This window comes from Bos javanicus, chromosome 28 (assembly GCF_032452875.1).
Source record: "Bos javanicus breed banteng chromosome 28, ARS-OSU_banteng_1.0, whole genome shotgun sequence".
NCBI lineage: Eukaryota > Metazoa > Chordata > Mammalia > Artiodactyla > Bovidae > Bos > Bos javanicus.
In genome coordinates this window covers 26250160-26271871 of record NC_083895.1, presented here as the reverse complement: position 1 = coordinate 26271871, position 21712 = coordinate 26250160, and the positions used below count along the sequence as shown (strand labels likewise).

The 21712-nt window shown below is 37.6% G+C and overlaps 1 protein-coding gene across 2 annotated transcripts in view; it reads left to right on the top strand.

Moving 5' to 3' along the window:
- Nucleotides 1-21712, top strand: part of DNA2 (DNA replication helicase/nuclease 2) — a 38914-nt gene that overhangs the window by 1012 nt on the left and 16190 nt on the right. For both annotated transcript variants that reach the window (XM_061405157.1, XM_061405156.1), the window contains exons 2-8: nucleotides 1058-1243; nucleotides 1975-2158; nucleotides 3929-4074; nucleotides 9015-9146; nucleotides 16197-16416; nucleotides 19493-19610; nucleotides 20845-21004. In XM_061405157.1, coding sequence (XP_061261141.1) covers nucleotides 1058-1243; nucleotides 1975-2158; nucleotides 3929-4074; nucleotides 9015-9146; nucleotides 16197-16416; nucleotides 19493-19610; nucleotides 20845-21004 — 1146 coding nt within the window. The remainder of the gene's footprint in view (nucleotides 1-1057; nucleotides 1244-1974; nucleotides 2159-3928; nucleotides 4075-9014; nucleotides 9147-16196; nucleotides 16417-19492; nucleotides 19611-20844; nucleotides 21005-21712) is intronic.

Sequence of the window (21712 nt, the reverse complement as noted above, 5' to 3'; positions counted from 1 at the left end):
GACTCACGTCCATCGTAGTAATGATAATGAGGCTAATTATTGTTGACGGATCTTTGCGCTTTGGGTTTTGATCAGCAATACCTTTTGGGAGATCCTTAAAGCGTCCCAGCTGATTTTGGGAAATTCATGGCCCGTGGGTACGTGGGGTAGGTGAATGAAGCGGTTACAAGATAATTGTGAAATTGACTTTCCCATTAGAAATAAGAAATTTCTGAGTTATTCTATGAAGAATGGTTAATGTGACAGGTATTAAGCTTGCTTTCTCTACAAAGCATGAGCTAGTTGATCCCCAATGGAATTTTATAGGATTTCCTGCATTAAATAGTAGGTTGGACTAAATGTCTAAGTACTCGCCTAATTGAAATGTTAATATAATAATGAAATTCACTGTAGGACTTGCAACAAACCGCCCATACTACATTTTCCCATAACAGACATCTTTTATGTTCAAAAGGATAGTGTCCTAGACATTTCCTTTTACTTGTACTTTGGGAAGGCTTGCACCAGTGGTAGGAATTTGTTGTTTAAAATTTTTCAATTTATCATTAGCCCTCATAATCATAGATGTCCCAAAGAACTCCTCATAGAGCTTATATTTTGAAAAACTCGTATCATGAACGTTTTAAATGGCATTCCTTCTGGGAAGTGGGGCTTCCCCGGTGGCTCAGAAGGTAAAGCATCTGCCTGTAATGCTGGAGACCTGGGTTCCATCCCTGGGTCGGGAAAATCCCCTGGAAAAGGAAATGGCAACCTACTGTAGTATTCTTGCCTGGAAGATCCCGTGGATGGAGGAGCCTGGTAGGCTACAGTCCATAGGGTCTCAGAGAGTCCGACACAACTGAGCGACTTCACTTTCTGGGAAGTTGTTTTTTTGTTTGTTTTTTTCTGTAATAGGAATTCTGCTATGCCCTTGCTCTCTTAATTTTTACCTCTTTTCGCCAGTGATCATTGTGATAAGCTTTCCAGAAGAAACCTAGAAGGTTTGTGGATAAAGGAGATTGGATGGCTTCTAATTTCATGCTTGTGCTACAGTGGTTTTGTATGTGTTATGCTTTAGATTTCAGAAGAAGAAGGTGGAAGCTTCCTTTTCTAAGATAGTTCTGAGCAGAGGAATGGATAACCGGTACCTGGTATTAGCAGTCGATATTGTACAGAGTGAAGAAGGAAACCATGAAAAGCACCTAATCATCACTGCTTCCCAGTCGCTAGAATATAAAGAACTGTGTATCCTTAGGAATGACTGGTAATTTTTGTGTGACTTTGAGCAATGATGTGGCAGAAGCTTAATGGTACTGTCTTAAAAACTAACATGTGGGCTTGTGTGGATGTTGCAATAATTTAATTGTTAATAAAGAGAATAGATATGAACTCAGATTAAATCTGCAAAAATTGTGCATCTCAGGTCCCTTATTCCAAAACCTGATTTTCATTGTCATTTGAAAATCAAGTACAAGGGAACTTATTACATTACTACTTCCTATTTCCCAGTACTTTCTGGGATTGCAGCTTAAAAACTCATTTAGTTCTCACTAAGGGCAAAATTAGTCATAAGAACATCCTTAGACTCTGAATTTCGCTACTCGAGCAATGTATGGTATGTGAGGGGTGAGGGGGAGATGCAGAGGTGAAGGTCTGACTTTGTCTAGGTTGCAACTTTGATGGTTTGAACTAGATAAATATGATTTTGTTCTTGGTATATTGGGTTTGGCATCATGCCTCAGGACTTACAGAAGCTGTAGACATAAGTTTTACAGAATGAGAGAATCATTAAGAATGAGAGAATTATTATTATAACAACCTCATCGATACTTGGAGCTATATGTTACACTATTAATGATTTGATAGTTTTTGCAGTAGGTGATGCAAGACCCCAAAATTTAGAAATTATTTCTTTACATAAAATACTCGTTTATTTTTAAAGCCCCTTAACATGTTTAAATGTAGGAATCTAAATTTTGTGTACCTTATTTTTAGGTGCTCTGTACCAGTAGAGCCAGGGGACATCATTCATTTGGAAGGAGACTGCATATCCAATACTTGGATAATAGATGAAGATTTTGGATATTTGATTCTATATCCTGACATGCTGATTTCTGGCACAAGCATAGCCAGTAGTATTCGATGCATGAGAAGAGCTGTTCTGAGTGAAACATTCAGGGTGAATAATATTAACAGCCAATGTTTCTACAGGGTCTTAAGAGTTTACAGAGCACTTTTACACTCTTACTTAATCCTCCTAAAATCTTGTGAGTAGATGGTATTAATCAGCTGCATTTTACATTTTACAGACAAGGAACATCAGGCTCAGAGAAGTTAAGTGACTTGTCCAGAGTTACTGTAGCTAGTAGATGGCGAGGCTAGGAGTCAAGGCCAGTACCCTAAGAATCCTTTGAATCTTATTTAACATTTAATAAAACAAGCAATTCTAATAGTAAGATAAATAATTTAAGTGATAAAATTTTTAATTTAATACATCTGGGTATTTCCAAACTTGGCTTCATGTGATTCTCAGTGAAAGTAAATATGACAGTCTCTTTTAAAGATATTATAATGGAAATTTTCAAACATACAAAAAGAGATGGTTATTATAAACTCCCATGTACCCATTTTGTTGTTCTTAAAGACTGTATTTTGCAACTTAAAACTACTTTGCAAATTAAAGCTGAGGATTTAAAAAACATATAAGTACAATATCTTTATCATACCTGATAAAATTACCAGTAATTCCTTAAGTTAATCTAATTCTCAGTTTATCTCTTAATGTCTTTTGTCAAAAATGTTTTTATTCAGTTTGTTAGCATCAGTATGCAAATGAGATCTTTGTATTGTATTTGGTTGATGTATCTCATAGTTTATTTAATCTGTATTCTGCTTTTCACCCACTCCCTTTCAATGCCATTATTTTTTGAAGAACTTGGGTTTTTAATTGTTAAGTTTTTTCTTTCTCTTAGGGTATTCTTTATACAGTTTGTATGTATATAGAAAATAAAATATAGCTAAACAAAAAGAGAAAAAGAAGGAACAATACCTAAGTAGATTTTCTAATAGTCTTAGTTATCACTTATTTGTAGTTTTTTTTTTTTTAATTGGTTGTTTTCTTCAGCTGTTGGGGGGGTGGTTACTATTAATTTCTGTTTTAACTGCATATTATAAAGCAGACCTGAATACCTTAATCTTTTAAAACTTTATTTTGAAATAATTTTAGACTCACATAGAACTTAAAAAATTAGGACAGGGAATTCCTCTGTAAGTTAATTTTAAAATTACTGATGGGTGTTTTGGTGAACTTAATCTTGTTTTTTGATAGTTTCAAGGGGAAGATCCAGGCTAATAAAAGAGGTCATTGAAAAATAGTTTTTGAGTGTCAAGAGCTTGTCAAAATCTCTGCTGTAGGGAATTCCCTGGTGGTCCAATGGTTAGGACTCTGCACTTTCACTGCTGGGGCCTGGGTTCAGCCCCGGATTGGGGAACTAGGATCCCACAGCTGGGCAGTGCCACCAAAAAAAAAATCTCTGCTCTGAGTTTATTTTGTGTTTGAGTATTTTACTCACATGAGTTTATAAGCTATGTCTTTATTAACTATTCTATGTGGGTTTATTATAAAGTGAAATTAGAGACAAATTATGTTAAATATTAATATTAGAATATATTGAACTTTTTCCATATAGGTTATTTTTAATTCTTTCAAAATGGAAATACAGTGATTTGAAAAATATCTTACTCATAAAATAATTCAGGTAATTCTAAATTGAAGAAAGTGAAAGCCACCTATAATTTCACTCACCAGAAAAGAATTATTTAATATTTTGGCATTTGTCTCACCAGTGCACTTTGGCTATGCTAGTTCAATACGTTAGGTAATAAATATAGGATCATGTCCATTGATATGTTGTGAAATAAAATGTTTGTATGACTTTTTTTTTGATAGAGCTCTGATCCAGCCACACGCCAAATGCTGATTGGTACTGTTCTTCATGAAGTATTTCAAAAAGCAGTAAGTGATAGTTTTGCCCCAGAAAAGCTACAAGAACTTGCTTCTCAAACTATTCAAGAAATAAGGCATCTGAAGGAAATGTAAGTAGTTAGGAGAGGAACTCTAGATACAGTTTTGTTATATAACTTCTTCCCTGGCATCTGTAAGATATTTGGCTCTTAGACTATTAAATATGTCAGTATAATACTAGAATGCAGATTTCAGGGTTGTCGTATCCGGCCACAATTCTGTGAAGAGCTTCTGAAATTGCAGAACAGGAATTCTTTGGCCAAAAATATCTAAATTTTCTCTGTATGCACAATAGGCCCCATAGCTGCACTCAGAGAATGGGAACTTTTTGTTTTACTTCTAGAAACATTGTGACAGCCTGAAAATTGTCTGGGGTTGAATATCAGATGGACCTCCTTTCAGATTCTAGCTTTGCCAGGTTTATGACTGAACAAGTTACTGAAAGATTCTGAAAAGGGTGATAATACCTGTTTTGCAGACTTTCTGTGACAGTGGAGATAATGTATGGAAACCCACAAATGGCTAATCATTGGCATCTTATGAGTGACTACCTGCAGAGGGACTGGCATATTCTGTCTTTGTTTTCTCCTTCACTTTTATTGCAGTTCATCTGTTTTTCACAGAAGTGTTTTTATTAGTGCTGATTTTGCTTTCCAGACTAGTTGACATAAACCTACTTCTCCTGATTGTATTTCTATTTATGTCATTGTTTAAATAGGAAAAACGTGTTCCGTAATTCCATACCAATTTACTAATACGTACAATCTATTGTCTCTTTTAAAAAGATTTCTTTATATTTTGGCTGTGGTGGCGTGGCTCTTCGTTGCTGCACTTGGGCTTTCTCTAGTTGCAGTGACTGGGGGCTGCTCTTCATTGCGGTTCACGGGCTTCTCATCGCGGTGGCTTTTCTCTTGTGGAGCACAGGCTATTGGCGTGCAGGCTTCAGTAGTTGCAGTGCTTGGGCTCAGTTGTTGCAGCTCATGGGCTCCGGAGCTTGCGCTCAGTAGTGGTGCACAGGCTTTGTCGCTCTGTAGCATGTGGGATCTTCCCCGACCAGGGGTCAAACCATTGCACTGCAAGGCAAGTTCTCAGCCAGTGGGTCACCAGGGAAGCCCCAACCTATTGTCTTAAAAATGTTTTAAAGAGGACTTCCCTGATGGTCCAGTGGTTTAGAATTCACCTTCCGCTGCAGTGGATGTGGTGGGTTCAATCAATTTTGTCCAATAATGTTCTTTGAAGTGTTTTTTTCCTCTCTAGGACAGGATCCAGTCTGAGAACATTTTTTTTTTTTTGGGAACATTTTTTAAGAAAATATTTGTCTATTAATTTATTTGGCTATGCCAGGTCTTAGTAGTATCATGCAGGATCTTTAACTGTGGCATGTGGGATCTAGTTCCCTCACCAGGGAACAAATCTGGACCCCTTACATGGGGTGTCTTAGCTGTTGGACCGCTAGGGAAGTCCCCTGGTCTGGGTACATTTAAAGTTTTTATATATACTGTCAGATTGGTCTACATAGACCTTGTCCTGTTTCTTTCTTTCATTTTTTCCTGTTTTATCGAGATGTCAGAAAGTGTGTGTTAGTTGCTCAGTCGGGTCTGACTCTTTGTGACCCCATGGACTGTAACCTGCCAGGCTCCTCTGTCCATGGAATTCTCCAGGCAAGAATACTGGAGTGGATTGCCATTTCTTTCTCCAGGGCATCTTTCCAGCTTCAGGGATTGAACCTGGGTCGCCTTCATTGCGGACAGATTCTTTACCATCTGAGCCACCAGGGAAGCCCATTGGGATGTCATTGACATATAATATTGTATTAATTTAAGGTATGAAACATAAAGGTTTAATATGTCTGTATATTTCAAAATTCATTTTGCATTTCTGTAGACAATCTATTGGTCCTTGTTTCCCCCACATCCTCACCTATATCATCTTTTATCCACTGGAAGGTGCCAGATTTTAAGCAGCCATTTTCAAACAAATAGCTTTTGCCTTGTGTGGGCTGATTGTGTTTCTCTAGGTCATTTGGGGCACTTTGTGGGCACCTTGGTGTTAGCAATTGCTCCCTGGTTTGAGATATTTCAGTTTTGCCTTCAACCTGAAGTTGGTTTTATGCTTAGGCCAACCTATCTTGGCAGAGCTAGGGTTACTAATTCTGTCTTTCCTGCTGAACTGGCTCTCCTAGAGGACTGATAGGGCTCTGCTCTGTTAGTTCTGGTAAGCCAGAGTTAGCAGAAACCTAGGAAAGAGGGAGCTTATTAAATTTGATAGCAGAAATGTTGCAGAGTTATATGGTAAATTTGCAGTGTTCTGGAGTCTCAGAGTTTGATGGATATGTTATGGTGCTTTCTTTAGAAGGTGAGAAAATGGTAAGGTTTGTCGTTTGAAAGGAATTTGCAGAGTATTGGTGGTTATGCTAGTACCCAGGTGAACTCAGGGCTGCAGGGAGAAAATAATGCCAATAAATTATTAAAACACAGTGTGAAAATGAAAGTCGCTCAGTTGTGTCCGACTCTTTGGGACCCCATGGACTGTATGGTCCATGGAATTCTTCAGGCCAGAATACTGGAGTGGGTAGCCTTTCCCTTCTCCAGAGGATCTTCCCAACCCAGGGATCGAACCAGGTCTCCCGCATTGTGGCAGATTCTTTACCAGCTGAGCTGCAAGGGAAGCCCAAGAATACTGGAGTGGGTAGCCTATCCCTTCTCCAGCGGGTCTTCCTGACCCAGGAATCGAACCGGGGTCTCCTGCACTGCAGATGGATTCTTTACCAACTGAGCTATGAGGGAAGTCCCGAAACACAGTGTAGAGGGAGCATGAGGGTTAAGAACTTAAATTCCCAAGCTGGAGCTGTGTGTCCTTTGGAAGTAACTGCTGAGCTTCAGTTTCCTCAGTTCTAAAAAGGGATGACGATAGTAGTATCTCATAGAGAGAGAACGAGGGTTGAAAGTGTTCATGTAAAGCACCTAGAATAGTGCCTGGCCTAGAGTCAGTGCTATGTGAGTATTCACTGTTATCATTTTCATGTCTTGTTGAATTCTTGTCATATGCCAAGTACTTTACATAGGCTGTTTTACTTGATCCTCAAACCAATTTGTGTGGTAGTTATCATCTCACCTTATAGATGAAGAAACTGAGGCTTGGTTAACAATGAGTGGCTCAGGGCTTCCCTGGTGGCTCATTGGTAAAGAATCCACTTGCCAGCGCAGGAGACGCAGGTTTGATTCCTGGTCTGGGCAGACGTGCTGCAGTGCAGCTAAGCCTGTGTACCACAGCTATTGCGCTTGCACTCTAGAGTCTGGGATGTGCAACTCCTGAGCCCTTGTGCCGCAGCTGCTGAAGCCTGTGCGCCCTGGAGCCCGTGCTCTGCAGCATGAGAAGCCACCACAAAGAGAAGCCTGCACACTGCAGCTGGATAGCAGCCCCCACTTGCTGCAGCTAGAGAAAAGCTGGCACAGCAGCAGAGATCCAGCACAGCCAAAAATCAATAAATTATTTTAAAAAAGAGAGAAACAGTGACTGGCTCAAAGTTATACATTTAGTAAAGATGTGTAAATAAAGAATTAGGATTCAAACCTAAGTGTGATCTGACACAGAAACACGTGTGCTGTTGATATTCTAGAGTAGTTATTAAGGTTGTGATGCTTAAATATAAAGATGGAGCTGGGAGAACCATCAGGGAAGGTGATAGCAATTCTCAGAACTTTTTGCTCTCAGGACCTTGTTAACGCTAAAATATTATTGAGGACCCTAAGAGCTTTTGTTTACTAGGATTATATCTGTAGATAATTACTGTATTAGAAATGAAAGCTGATGCAGTTTTTAAATATTTATTGATTAATTTAAAATAATAACAGCCCATTCCACATTAACATAAATAAGTTTAATGAAAAATAACTATTTTTGAAAAAAAGTAATGAGACAAGTGACATTGTTTTACATTTTGGCAAATGTTTTAATTTTATAACTTAATACTAGACACCTGGTTTCTTACATCTGTTTCTGCATTCTCCATATTGCTATATTGTGTGTGTGTATGTGGACTCAGAAATCTGCACTGTGTACTCAGGAGAGAACAAGAGCAAAAAGGCAAATAATGTTGTAGAATTATTATGACACAGTTTTGACCTTGCAGGCACCCTGAAAAACTGAGACTAGATTCTGTTAGTCTTTCCTGACTTTTGACCCAAGAAGTTAATAGTCCTACAGATTGTCCTTTGACCTAGTAAGGCTGATGTTCCATTTCTGTTCCTATGGCCTTTTTTCCTCTTTTACATTTCTACTTTCCATTGCTGGGCTTCAGGACCAACAATTATGGTTTATTTTTTTACCCTTGAAGTGTAACTGGGCCCTATTAGACCTGAGATGGTAGGAGTTGGAGCAAATATAAAACTCGATGTCATGTCACTGTTACTTGGATTCTTTTTGTGTATGTGGTAAAATACACGTAGCATTAAAAAATCATAATCTTTTATTTTTTACTTTTGGCCATGTGGCATGCAGGATCTTAGTTCCCCTGCAGTGGAAGCACAGAGTCTTACCGCTGGACCACCAGGGAAATCCCCCAAATCACAGTCTTAACCACTTTTAAGGGTAGAGTTCAGTGTCATTAGTACATTGACGTTGTGTAAACGTTACCATCATCCACATCCAGAACTTTTTTGTCTTTCCAAACTGAAACCTTATATCCATTGAACAACTCCTCACTTCCCCCAGTCCCTGGCAGTCACCATCCTTTCTGTCTCTATGAATTTGACTAGTACAGGTACCTCACGTTAAGTGGTCATGCAGTATTTTTTGTTATTGGCTTATTCAGGATAATGGCAAGTTTCATATATGTTGTAACATGTATCAGAATTTCTTTCCTATCCAAGGCTAAATAGCATTCCATTGTATCACATTTAATTGACTTTTTGTCATTGATGGGTGCTTGGGTTGCTTATATGAATGTTTTTGTCCTTGTTTACTTTTTTCATATTTAAACTTTCATATTTAATTTTTCTTATTTTGATAGGTATCGCCTAAAATTGAATCAAGATGAAATAAAACAAGAAGTAGAGGAGTATCTTCCTTCATTTTCTAAATGGGCTGGAGATTTCATGCATAAACATACTTCAACTGACTTCCCTCAGATGCAGCTCTCTCTGTAAGAAACCCATTTTTGTGTATATAGTGTTTATGTGTTTAGTCCAGGATTTTATTCAAAATGTTGAATTAAAGCTTTTTAGAGGTCAAGTTGAACTTACCAGGTGGCGCAGTGGTAAAGAATCTGCCTGCCAGTGCAGGAGACGCAAGAGATGTGGGTTTGATCCCTGGGTTTGATCCCTGGGTTTGATCCCTGGGTTGGGAAGATCCCCTGGAGTAGGAAATGGCAACCCACTCCAGTATTCTTGCCTGGAAAATTCCATGGACAGAGGAGTCTGGTGGGCTGTAGCCCATGGGGTTGCAAAGAGTCATACACCACTGAGCGCCTGAGCACACACACAGAGATCAAGTCCTGAAAACTAGCCTTTTTGTTTGCTTTCGTTATAAATTGCAGTCCTGAGTATCTTTCTCGGACCAAAAAAAATAATCTAACAAATAGAAAATTCTATTTTCATTTTAGTAAAATTTATAATTTTTGGATGTAGGTATGTTTTTTTTTAATAAAATTTTCAGTTTGTAAATATTTGGGGGTGTTTCTTAATATCACATGTATTTCTCTGTGTTACTATCATGTATGGACTGTCTCATGTTGATTGCCGTGGATTTGTACTTTATGTTTAAATACTGTGTTTAGCCATTCAATACTGTTTGGCTTTTGGTTGGTTTCTTTTTCTTCTTTTCCTGCTTAAAGTAGCATTGGTATAAATTTGTAGGTAGTCCTTTTTTCCTCCCACTGTTTGCCCGTTTGGCAAATATTTATTACAAGCCTAATGGGTGCCAAGTAGTGATCTAGGCACTGGGATCGCAGTAGTGGATAGAAAAAAAAGCTACTGACTTCATGGTGCTTCTGTATTGCTGAACAAGTGAACAGCAAGGTGCCAGATCATGATAAGTGTAATGTAGAATAATGGGGAGGGTAAGAAAAAGGAGTTGAAGGGACATATTTCCGTAGAATGATCATGAAAGGCCTCTAATAAGGTAATATTGAGCAGGAACCTGAAGAAAATGAAGGAGGGAGCTGTGCAGCTATTTCTATGAAGAGCTCTCCAGGCAAAAGCCCTGTGGCTAACGCACCCCTGCCCGTGTGGCTGGAACAGAGTGAGGTGGAAGAGGACAAGCAGCTGTCCGAGAGCCTCTGCAGCCTTGCAGGGCATTGGCTGCCATTCTGATTCCAGGGCCAGATGTGATTTGGCTCCCATGGGAAGCTGTTGCAGGGTTTGTACAGAGGGTTTTGATATCATTTCTTTCTTTCTTTTTTTTTTTTAAATAGGCACTGTTTTATTTTTCTTTAAATAGTCATAACTTCCTTTTACATCAATATTCTTCATCTTTTCTCAATATTCTGGATATTTTATATCATGACATTTTGTGATCTGAACTCGTTTTAAGATTTTGAGTCAGAAATCTTGGGGACAGTGAGTTCTCTGGACCAACATGTTTTCTCAAGTTTTCTGTGGTTCAAAGGACAGACTGAGCCTGGTTGTGAATCCCAGTTTTGCCACAGTTTTGCTGTGTAACTTGAGGCAAGTTCCTTTACCTCGCTTTGCTAGTTTCTATATTGATCTGATTTACTTTTGAAAGGATCAGTCTGGTTGCTCTTTTAAGACTATGTTGTAGGATAGGGCAGAGGTTGTGAGACCAATTTGGAGGTTCTTGAAGGAATCCAAAATAGAGATGGTGGTGGTTTAGACCAGAGTGAGAGTTGTGGAAGTAATGAGTATCACTTGGAGTATAGTCAAGTTTTCAAGGTAGAGGTGATAGATTTTGGTGCAAGGTGATGGATTGGGTGCAGGGTATGAGGGGAAGACAAGTCAATGGTGATTCTAGAGGAGAAAACATGATGAGAGTGGGGTCAAGAGAGAATGGTAGAAGAGAATTTGGAATCAGGGAGTGTAGATGACTGTATTGACAGGTTGTCGTATAAAAGGGTACATAGAAATGGAATGTTAGCCAGAGGCTTATGTGGGGTTAAGAGAGTTTTGTTTTTGTTTTAAAGATGGGAGATACAGCACATTATATGCCAATGAGAGGAATTCCATAGAGGGCAACATTATTCTTAGAGCTGTGTCATTGAGTAGAAGAGAGGGAATGAGAGTACACAAGTTGAGGCATGGACCTTATGGAGACAGTTATTTCTGTATATTAAAACCTCAGAACTGGACTGCTTTATCCAAGGTACTTGGAAAATGTACAACCTTTTACATATGGCTAGAATCCTTTGAGAATTTTTTAAGTCATTTTAGAAGGTTACCAGCAGTGTTTCAATGTTCTGTGTCTGCTAGTAGGATTTTATTTATTTAAATTTAATTATAATTATTTATAGTTGAGTGACTTTCAGTATATTCATAGAGTTGTGCAACCATCACCACAATCAATTTGTCAATAGGAACTTTGATATGTGTTTAAAAAGTACTTAGTTGTTGTGTTCATTTTGGCAGTACCATACAGGAAAATATGAATGATACAGAGAAGATTATCATGGCCCCTATACAAGGATGGGGCTTCCCTTGTGGCTCAGCTGGTAAAGAATCCACCAGCAATGTGGGAGACCTGGGTTTGATCCCTGGGTTGGGAAGATCCCCTGGAGAAGGGAAAGGCTACCAAATCCACTCTTCTGACCTGGAAAATTCCACGGACTGTATAGTCCATGGGGTCACAAAGAGTCAGACATGACTGAACGACTTTCACTTTACTTTACTTTATACAAGGATGACACATAAACCATTCCATATTTTTATAAAGAATGCATATCACTTTGTTTGTATATCTGAGACTAACACATTTTAAATCAACTATACGTCAATTAAACACTTAGTGGTTAAAAAAAAACTAAGGCTTATCTTGCTGAATTGGGTGTATTTATCACATTTTTTACTTTTATGTGGTCACAAATTTACAAACCAGGTACTTATCTGGAAAAAAAAAAAAACAGCTAGAGTAAATTGGTTAATGTTTCTTGTTTTTATTTTCTTAAAGCATTTATTTACTATTTAATTTTTGGCTGTGCTGGGTCTTTGTTGCTGCGGAGAGCATGTGCAACTCACTGGTTGTGGAGCGTGGGCTCCTTAAATTGCGATGGCTTCTCTTATGGCTGAGTACAACCACTGGAGCACAGGCTCAATAGTTGTGGTACATGGGCTTAGTTACTCTGGGGCATGTGGGATCTTGCTGGATCAGGGATCGAATCTGTGTCTCCTGCACTGCAAGGCAAATTGTTTACCACTGAACCACCAGGGATGCCCCTCTTGTAGTTCTTAAAAATGAATTGATAAATGCTTTGTTCTTTGTTTCTTTGGAGCAGATTGCTCCTGTCTTGCACAGGGGGTGACTCTTGGTGCATCAGTCTTCATTGTGATAATCTGCTAAGTGTTTATCAAACACGGAGAAGGCACTGGCACCCCACGCCAGTACTCTTGCCTGGAGAATCCCATGGATGGAGGAGCTTGGTAGGCTGCAGTCCATGGGGTTGCTAAGGGTCGGACACGACTGAGCGACTTCCCTTTCACTTTTCACTTTCATGCATTGGAGAAGGAAATGGCAACCCACTCCAGTGTTCTTGCCTGGAGAATCCCAGGGACGGGGGAGCCTGGTGGGCTGCCGTCTATGGGGTCGCACAGAGTCGGACACGACTGAAGTGACTTAGCAGCAGCAGCAGTTTATTAAACAGTCATTCTTTTCCTGGTTCCGTGGCTTTGTTTTGTAGTGTTTCTGTCATTTTGGTCTCTTGATTTTCTGTAATAATTACAAACTTAATTTTGCTTTCCATCGTTCCTCACTATTTCTTCCTAGTTGTTTTACCTTCCCTCCCTACCTTTCTTTCCTTCCATATTAGAGTCATTCCTTTGTTTTTGAGGCATTTGAATTTGCTTGAGATTTAGAATTGTGGTGGATATCCATTTTATGGTTGCTTTAGGTATTAGCTTTTCTGTCACTGTTATTTTAGCATTTTGTTCACATGTTTTTTCTTTTGGCTAATCATTTTTGCAGTGTCAATAAGCTGCCGTTTTCCTTATAGTCTTATTGACTTATTCATTCAGCAAACATGTATTACATGCTCTATCTGTGCCCCAGATCATTCTAGATGTTACAGGGAGACTAAAGCCCTCCAAGAACTCAGTGTATTGGTGGTAGTTGAAAACGTAGAAGTGGAGGGGGGTTTCTGAGAGAGAACAGCCATCTGCAGAAGGCAGCAAAGAGGCATAGAACCGTGGGAGGTAACCATGTAAGAGGACACAGGGAGAGGACTTCCCTGGTGGTCCAGTGGCTAAGACTCTGAGCTCCTAATGCAGGGGGCCTGGGTTCGATCCCTCGTCAGGGAACTAGATCCCACGTGCTACGACTAAGACCCGGTGAAGCCAGATAAAAATAATAGTAATAAAAAAAAAGGACACAAGGAAAGAGTAGAATTCATCAAAGGAGGCTTAGGGTGGACCCTCGAGGGATTTGGTAGCTTAGAAACAGTGTGTCCTGGAAGTTTAGGAAAGTTTGGGATTCCGAATCATCTTTGATCTGAAAGGGATTTTGTGATTAAGCCTTAGATTTCCAGTAAGGAAAGTGAGGTGGTGTGACATGGTTTTCTGTGAAAAAACGGTGGTAGAACAAAGTCCAGAATAAGGAATTTCTTGATTCCCAGCTTGGTATTCTGATCTCTGTGTCTTGGTATGAGACTCTTCTTTGTTTCAGTTATTTCTGATAGGGTTTCATGTGTCTGTCTATGAAGCAGGCACTTCTCTGTACTTTAATTTGCATCATTTCCCCAGCAGTTTATAGCTAGTCTTTAAAAAAAAAAAAAAAAAAAAAGTCTTTAGGCTTTAGAGCAGAGAACGAGACCCTTAAAAGCTATTTAAAGAGATAACCTTTCTTCTTTATCTTCATGACATTATATTCTCTGCCAGGTGGTTCTCAAAGGAGTTTTACAACATTATGTTGATGAAAAGGAGAGTAGTTACATATAAAGTACTGTCATTTGTTCTACAGATCTAAGTCTAAAACCATATTGCTTCTTTTTCTAGAGGAGTGAATTTTAGTATAGCAACATTAAAAGTTTCATTATCTGTCTTCTGTTAAATATATGGGCTTCTCAGGAGGCTGGGTGGTAAAGAAACCACCCTCCAGTGCAGGAGATGTGGGTGCAATCCCTGGGTGAGGAAGACCTCCTGGAGAAGAAAATGACAACCCACTCCAATATTCTTGCCTGGGAAATCCCATGGACAGAGGAACCTGGTGGGTTATAGTCCATAGGGTTGCATATGACATTTGATATTTAATAAAGTTTGTTTTATTTTAGAGACATATATTTAAGTGTGTCATGATCAGATAACTTCTAGTGAGAAAAAAACAGATTAATATTTAAGGAATTTCTGAAAAGTTGTGGCTTCCCCGAATTCTTTGATTGTCCTCTTCTGAGATTGCACAACTATACAAGTTTTCTTGGAGATTATATTTGAAGCATTCTGAAACAGTTTGTAAAAAATTATTGAAGATAGAACTCTTTTTCTTGGAATATTTTCTGATTTATTAAGAAATAGTTGCTTGGGACTTCCCTGGTGATTCAGTGGTTAAGAGTCTTTACTCCCACCGCAGGCAGCATGGGTTTGACCCCTGGCACGCGGAACTAAGATCCCACATGCAGCATGGGACGACCAAAAAGCAAGCAAATAAAAAAACACCTATGAAATTAGTAAAACAAGTCAACTAAATCATGTATTTTGAGAGCAGAATTCTTATACTTTTTAAATCTTGATTTTTATATGATATAAAATGTTTTATTACTAGAAACTTTATCCTTTTCATTTATCCATTTCATTTCCATTAGGTTTAGTATTCAGTTCAGTTCAATCGCTCAGTCGTGTCCGACTCTTTGTGACCCCGTGGACAGCAGCATGCCAGGCCTCCCTGTCCATCACCAATTCCCAGAGTTTATTCAAACTCATGTCCATTTTACTAAATCTAATTCCATTAGACTTAGTATTTTATACAGCTTTGAGTATAAAATAGGATTAATAAAAGATTGCTCTTATCTGGCTTTATTTCTGCAGAATCATTTCCTGCTCTGAAAATGAATAAATGTTAGATAAGAGTACAGGAGGCATTAAAAGTTATTTTCATCTCTTCTGATTCCTTTGACATTCATAAATTCATTTTTTCCCTCCTTCCTGTGCTCTTGCCTTATTTAACAGTTAAGATATTAAAATCAGAACCTCTTTTGTAATACTAAAAAAAATTGGATATTAGTTTTAAATATTGATAGTGGCGAAGGTGTATTCATTTAATGATTAAGTAAAGGATATAATGAGTATAGGAGCACCCAAGCTTCTCCAAGGATTGTCATGGGGATAGTGGGGTAGGGATGATGTGTTGGATGATCAAGCCCCAGATTGCATAGATAATAGGAAAAACAGCTCATCCTTATTCAGTTTAATAGAGTATTACATGAAGACATAGGTCTGTTGTTACCTAGGGTACAACCGCATGCAAGCCATTATATATTAATCTGTGTAATAATTGTATATCAAAATATACAAATTGTCATAGTGGCTCCAGCAATCTAAGTAGTGAGCTTTTTGCAATAATATTGACCTGAGGAAATAAAGCCCTGAATTAGGAAGATTGTCATAGGAATGAACTGAATGGACAGATGATAAATATTAAGAATATTTAAATTATATGAGTTAGACACTGTAGGATTCAAACTTGACTGTGCATCAGAATCACTTGGAGTTTGTTAAATTGCTGGGTCTCACCTATACAATTTCTGAACAAGTTGGTCTGGAATGGGGCCTGAAAATTTGCATTTATGACAGATTCCCTGGGTGATGCCGATGCTACTCATTCAGGAAGCATGCTTTGGGAATCACTGCCATAAAGCTCTATAGACTCGTTCCCATCCTCACATTCCCTGTGTGCAGTAGAGAGTCAATGCTAGCATAAAAGAAATGAGCAAAGTGTTCTAATTAAATTAAATAAAATATTTTATTATTATTTTTTAAATAAAATATTTTAATTAAATGTTTCTATTTAAATTTTTTTCTGTTTTTTTTTTTTTTTTTAGGCCAAGTGATGGTAGTAACAGTAATTCAACATGTAATATTGAAGTTACAAACTCGCTGGATATTGAAGAAAGCATTTGGTCCCCTAGGTTTGGATTGAAGGGCAAAATCGATGTTACAGTTGGTGTGAAAATACATCGAGGATGTAAAACGAAATATAAGATAATGCCATTGGAACTTAAAACTGGCAAAGAATCAAATTCTATTGAACACCGTAGTCAGGTATAATAAGAAAATTGTCTGAATGTGTAATATGTTTAAATTTTTTAAATGTTTAAAAAGTAGTCTGCTTTATATATTTTGATTTAGTTCAGGTAATTTTTAATTTAACCCAGTGTTTCCTAAATGTAATTTACCACAGAGTTATTATTTTCATGTAACATCTACATAGGATACTCTTTAGGAAACAGCAGTGTAAATTCATTCATTTTTGACTTTTAATCTGATTAAACTGATTTTTATTTAAATGAAATATAGAACTAACTGAATCTTACCATTATGTTAAATTCACGTTTTTTAAAAATCATCTTCTCTTTGGTAAATATAACAGTCTTCTGTTGGCCTTCACAATTGCCTGAAATATTATATTAATTATAGTGAGTTAACAAATCAAAATAATTAACATAAAGTTATGTGTTTTTTTCTAATTATTTCTGATCCCTCTGCCAACCTCCACATTAGCAGTCTATGGTATGTCCTAGATGGCACCTGCCTTCAGTACTCTTGCCTAGAAAATCTCATGGACAGAAGAGCCTGGTAGCCTGCAGTCCATGGGGTTGCTAAGAGTTGGACACGACTGAGCGACTTCACTTTCACTTTTCACTTTCATGCATTGGAGAGGAAATGGCAACCCACTCCACTGTTCTTGCCTGGAGAATCCCAGGGACGGGGGAGCCTGGTGGGCTGCTGTTTATGGGGTCGCACAGAGTCGAACACGACTGAAGCGACTTAGCAGCAGCAGCAGCAGACACTTTTAAATAAGCAGATAGAAGCTTCCCTGGTGATCCAGTGTTAAGACCCACACTTCAATGCTGGGGCCTTGAGTTCAATACATGGTTGGGGAACTAAGAGCCTACTGAATTGTATAATCAGGGATTAAAGAGATTTTTCTCTTATTAAGTCTTTCTTGTCATTCTTACTTATGTAACAAATACCAAAGGTAGAAAAATTAAATTTCCCCTATTAGAAGACTCAAATATTTCACTTTAGTAAAACAGATATAGCTGAAATTATGAACAAAGACTTGGTTAGATTAAAGCCCTCTTGAGAAAGGAAAATCATGTCACGATACAAGAAAAGTTGTTTTGGAAGTCAAAGATTTGAAGAAATGTGTTCTATATATAATAGAGGCTGAAAGTTTTCACTTGTTTAAGGACATGTTTGATTGAACTCACTTTTGAATGCTAACAGAAGAGAAATATAAAGGCATTTCAGTGTCTAAAGTGGTCTAGATTCCAAGACCTTTTTTCTAAGGCCACTGCTCTAAATTAAAGTGCCTTCAAGACAAACAATATTATTGTATTTAATTCTGTTTAGTTGGAACTTTTATCTTTGCAAGATGAGAAGTTGCAGGAAGAACTTCTAAGAATATAGTTGTATTTGTTGTATTTTTAAAATGAGAAAATTGATTTGAACAAGGCTCAAACAAATATACTGGTGTGTATATTGCATATTCAGGGTGTAAGAAGCAAGCAGACAGAGAATTATTGTAAATCATTGATATATATATAGGTATTGTGGGTGAGGAAAGATAGATTTCTCATCTTATGGGGTTTGACTTTCTCCACTTTGGTAATGCAGAAAAAGCTTATGTTATAGACTAACTTCATTTAAGGAGGATTTTTATTTTTTAAGTGGGATTATATTCTAAAAATTCATTTCTAAGTTAGAAATTTGGCATTTGAAACGTATTTTCTAAAGGAAAAATATTATATGGAGCTGTGATGTCTAAACCAGCTCACAAAAACCTATTTAACTTGTGAAATAGTTGAATTAAACCTGTGATATAATTGAACTATAATAATGTTGTAAAATTTCATTCCCGCTTCCTTTGATCATTATATGAAGGGAATGTCATTCAGATATTTTTCCCTTTTAATAAATCCCAGAAGCAGAGTCCTCTTCCTTCTGCCTCAGTTCCTGTGTAGGGAAAAATTAACATGGAAGGACCATTAATTTGGATTGACTCTCTTGGTCCACAGCCCCAAGACTCATAAACCTTGTCATTTATGAGTTCATTTTAATTTTTAAAAATTTTATTTGGTTACCTATGCTGTATCTTTGGATACCTATACCATATTCTTGGGCTTCCCTAGTGACTCGGATGGTAAAGAATTCATCTACTGGAAACCTGGGTTCAATCCGTGGGTTGGGAGGGTCCCCTGGAAGAGGGCATGGCAAGCCACTCCAGTATTCTTGCCTGGAGAATCCCCTGAAAAGAGGAGCCTGATGGGCTATAGTCCATGTGGTCACAAAGTCCATGGTGGGCTATAGTCCATGGGGATACAACTGAGCACCTAAGCACAGCACGTGCTGTAACAGGCAACACAAGCAGAGTGCCTGTAAGAAGGCCTCCCAAAGCATGTTACATAGGTTTAAATGTTACTGCTAAGGTGTTTTCATGAACTAAAGAACTACATCTAACTTGTCTTAGATGGTTTCTCTGAAGAGCGCCACGTAAACCTAATGCACTTAATGCCACCTTCTGTTCTGGAAAAAGCAGTAAACTCTGTAGAGTTAGTCTCGTTTGGTTATCACAGTTACTACGACATAAATAATATGCATTTTATAGTGTTTAATTCATTTACTTATTTTAAACAGGGAAAATAGTGTCTAACGACTGTTAACTTCAAAATGTAAAACATCTCTTAATTTCTCTCTTACGTTTATTGGAAACCTAAACATTTACTATCTAAGAAAAATTCTAAATATTTATTTTTGTCTGTAAAGTGAGAAATATATACTACGTTTGTTTTGTGGAAATTAAATAGTTGGCATTGAATTTATTGTATTACCTGTACTGAATTCAGATCGTGTTATTTTCAAAATGGAAATAATTTAATTGACCTTTTGATTTTGAAATTATAATATGTATTCAGAATTCCCTGGTGGTCCAGTGGGTGGGACTCTGGTTTCACTGCCCAGGGCCTGAGTTTGATCCCTGATGGGGGAACTAGGATCCTACGGTCATGAGGTAGGGCCAAAAAAAAAATTTTTAATATATATTGACTGTAAAACATATATGGAAATATAGAAAAAATTAAAGTTTTACTTGACAAAATGTACTTTGTTTTCACAGCTTGTTATGTATACACTGCTAAGCCAAGAGAGGAGGGCTGACCCCGAGGCCGGCCTGCTCCTCTACCTAAAGACTGGCCAGATGTACCCTGTGCCTGCCAAACATCTTGATAAAAGAGGTTAAGCTGTTTTCTTTCAATTTTACTTCTCAGGGTTTTGTTTTTTCATTGTTTTTTCCCTTTAACTTTTGCTGACCATTTATACCTGACAATCAATCACTGTGCTTGCTAGGCCTAAAACATTTTGTAATTTATAAGTTGTGGTACTTTTCAAAAAAAAAAGAATTTTGACAGTGTACTATATAATTGAAAACATTATTAACTTTTTTATTATATAAGTTTTTTTGTGTCATATTTTAGATTCCACATATAAGTGATATCATATGGTATTTGTCTTTCTTTCTGACTTACTTCACTTAGTATGATAATCTCTGGGTCCACGTTGCTGCAAATGGCATTATTTAATTCTTTTTTATGGCTGAGTAGTATTTTGTTGTTTATATGTACCACATCTTTATCCATTCCTCTGTCGATGGACATTTAGTTTGGGATTAGCAGATGCAAACTGTTATGTATACGATGGATAAACAATAAGGTCCTATTGAATAGCACAGGGAACTATATTCGATATCCTGTGATAAACCATAATGGAAAAGAGTATGAAAAAAAATATATATATATAACTGAATCATTTTGCTGTACAGTGGAAATTAGCACAACATTATGAATCAATTATCCCAACAGTATGAATCAATTATCCCTTAATAAAATAAAATTTAAAAAATCTTCCTATACAAAACTTTATTTTAAACTTCCTATCTTATATTTGAGACACTCAGTTCAGTTCAGTCATTCAGTCGTGTCTCACTCTTTGCGACCCCGCGAACCGCAGCACACCAGGCCTCCCTGTCCATCACCAACTCCTCCTGGAGTCCACCCAAACCCATGTCCATTGAGTCAGTGATGCCATCCAACCATCTTATCCTCTGTCGTCCCCTTCTCCTCCTGCCCTCAATCTTTCCCAGCATCAGGGTCTTTTCAAATGAGTCAGCTCTTCCCATTAGGTGGCCAAAGATACCTAACGCACCAAAGGCACCTAATGAGACACTCTAGATAGCTGTATTTTCCCTAGGTTGTTTAAAAACGTTAAAAACTTAATCAAGTGAACCATAATTGAAAGAAATATACCAAAATGTTAACAGTGGTTATTATTCTGGTGTAGTGGGATACATGAATGTTGCTCCTTCCTTTTTATGTTTTTGAATCTGAAAGTTTTGCTTACATGTAATGGAAAAGATATGTAATAAATTTTAATTAATTCTTAGAAAACACCCATCCGTTTTTTCCCCCACAGAATTATTAAGGCTAAGAAATCAGATGGCATTCTCCTTGTTTCACCGTATTAACAAATCTACTGGAGAGAAGACAGAGCTTGCTCCTTTGCCACAAATAATTGAGGAACAGCAAACCTGTAAATACTGTTCACAGATGGGCAACTGTGCTCTCTATAGAAGGTAAACACTGTCTTCTGAAAGTATTAATTCCAGTTAAGTAAGCACTCAACTCAGAATGATTTAACATTTTTGGCTGGTCTGGCATTGATGACTTCATTTTGGTTATTTAAAACGAAGGGAATAGGAAAGAGAAAAAAGCATAGTTAGTTCATATTACATAACAAGCCTATTTCTTTGGAGAAAAATAGAATGCTTTTAAAACTTTTTCCAAAAGTGGATATTTTAATCTTGCGGCATACAGTTTCTGAGGAAATGAAATAATTGTAGAACTTATAGGATATAGTTAAAGATGTAGTATAGGCATTGTAACTTTTCTTAAATGTTATTTCAAGAAATCTTCCATTTTTTAGTTGATGTTTTAATTTCAAACCTTTTGTAGTTCAAAACTGGGAAATTGATTTTTTTAGACAATATAATCCAGTAGATCTGTCTTGATATAATCCAGTAGATTGTCTTGTTTATACTTGTATATTTTTCTACATATGGCAAGTTTATTAGCTGTCTTATGAGCAGTTATATGTATTTATACCTTCATTGAGCTTCCCTGATGGCTCAGATGGTAAAGAATCTGTCTGCAGTGCAGGAGACCCAGGTTTGAACCCTGGGTCAGGAAGATCCCCTGGAGAAGGGAATGGCTACCCACTCCAGTGTTCTTACCTGGAGAATCCCAGAGACAGAGGAACCTGGCGGGCTGCAAGTCCATGAGGT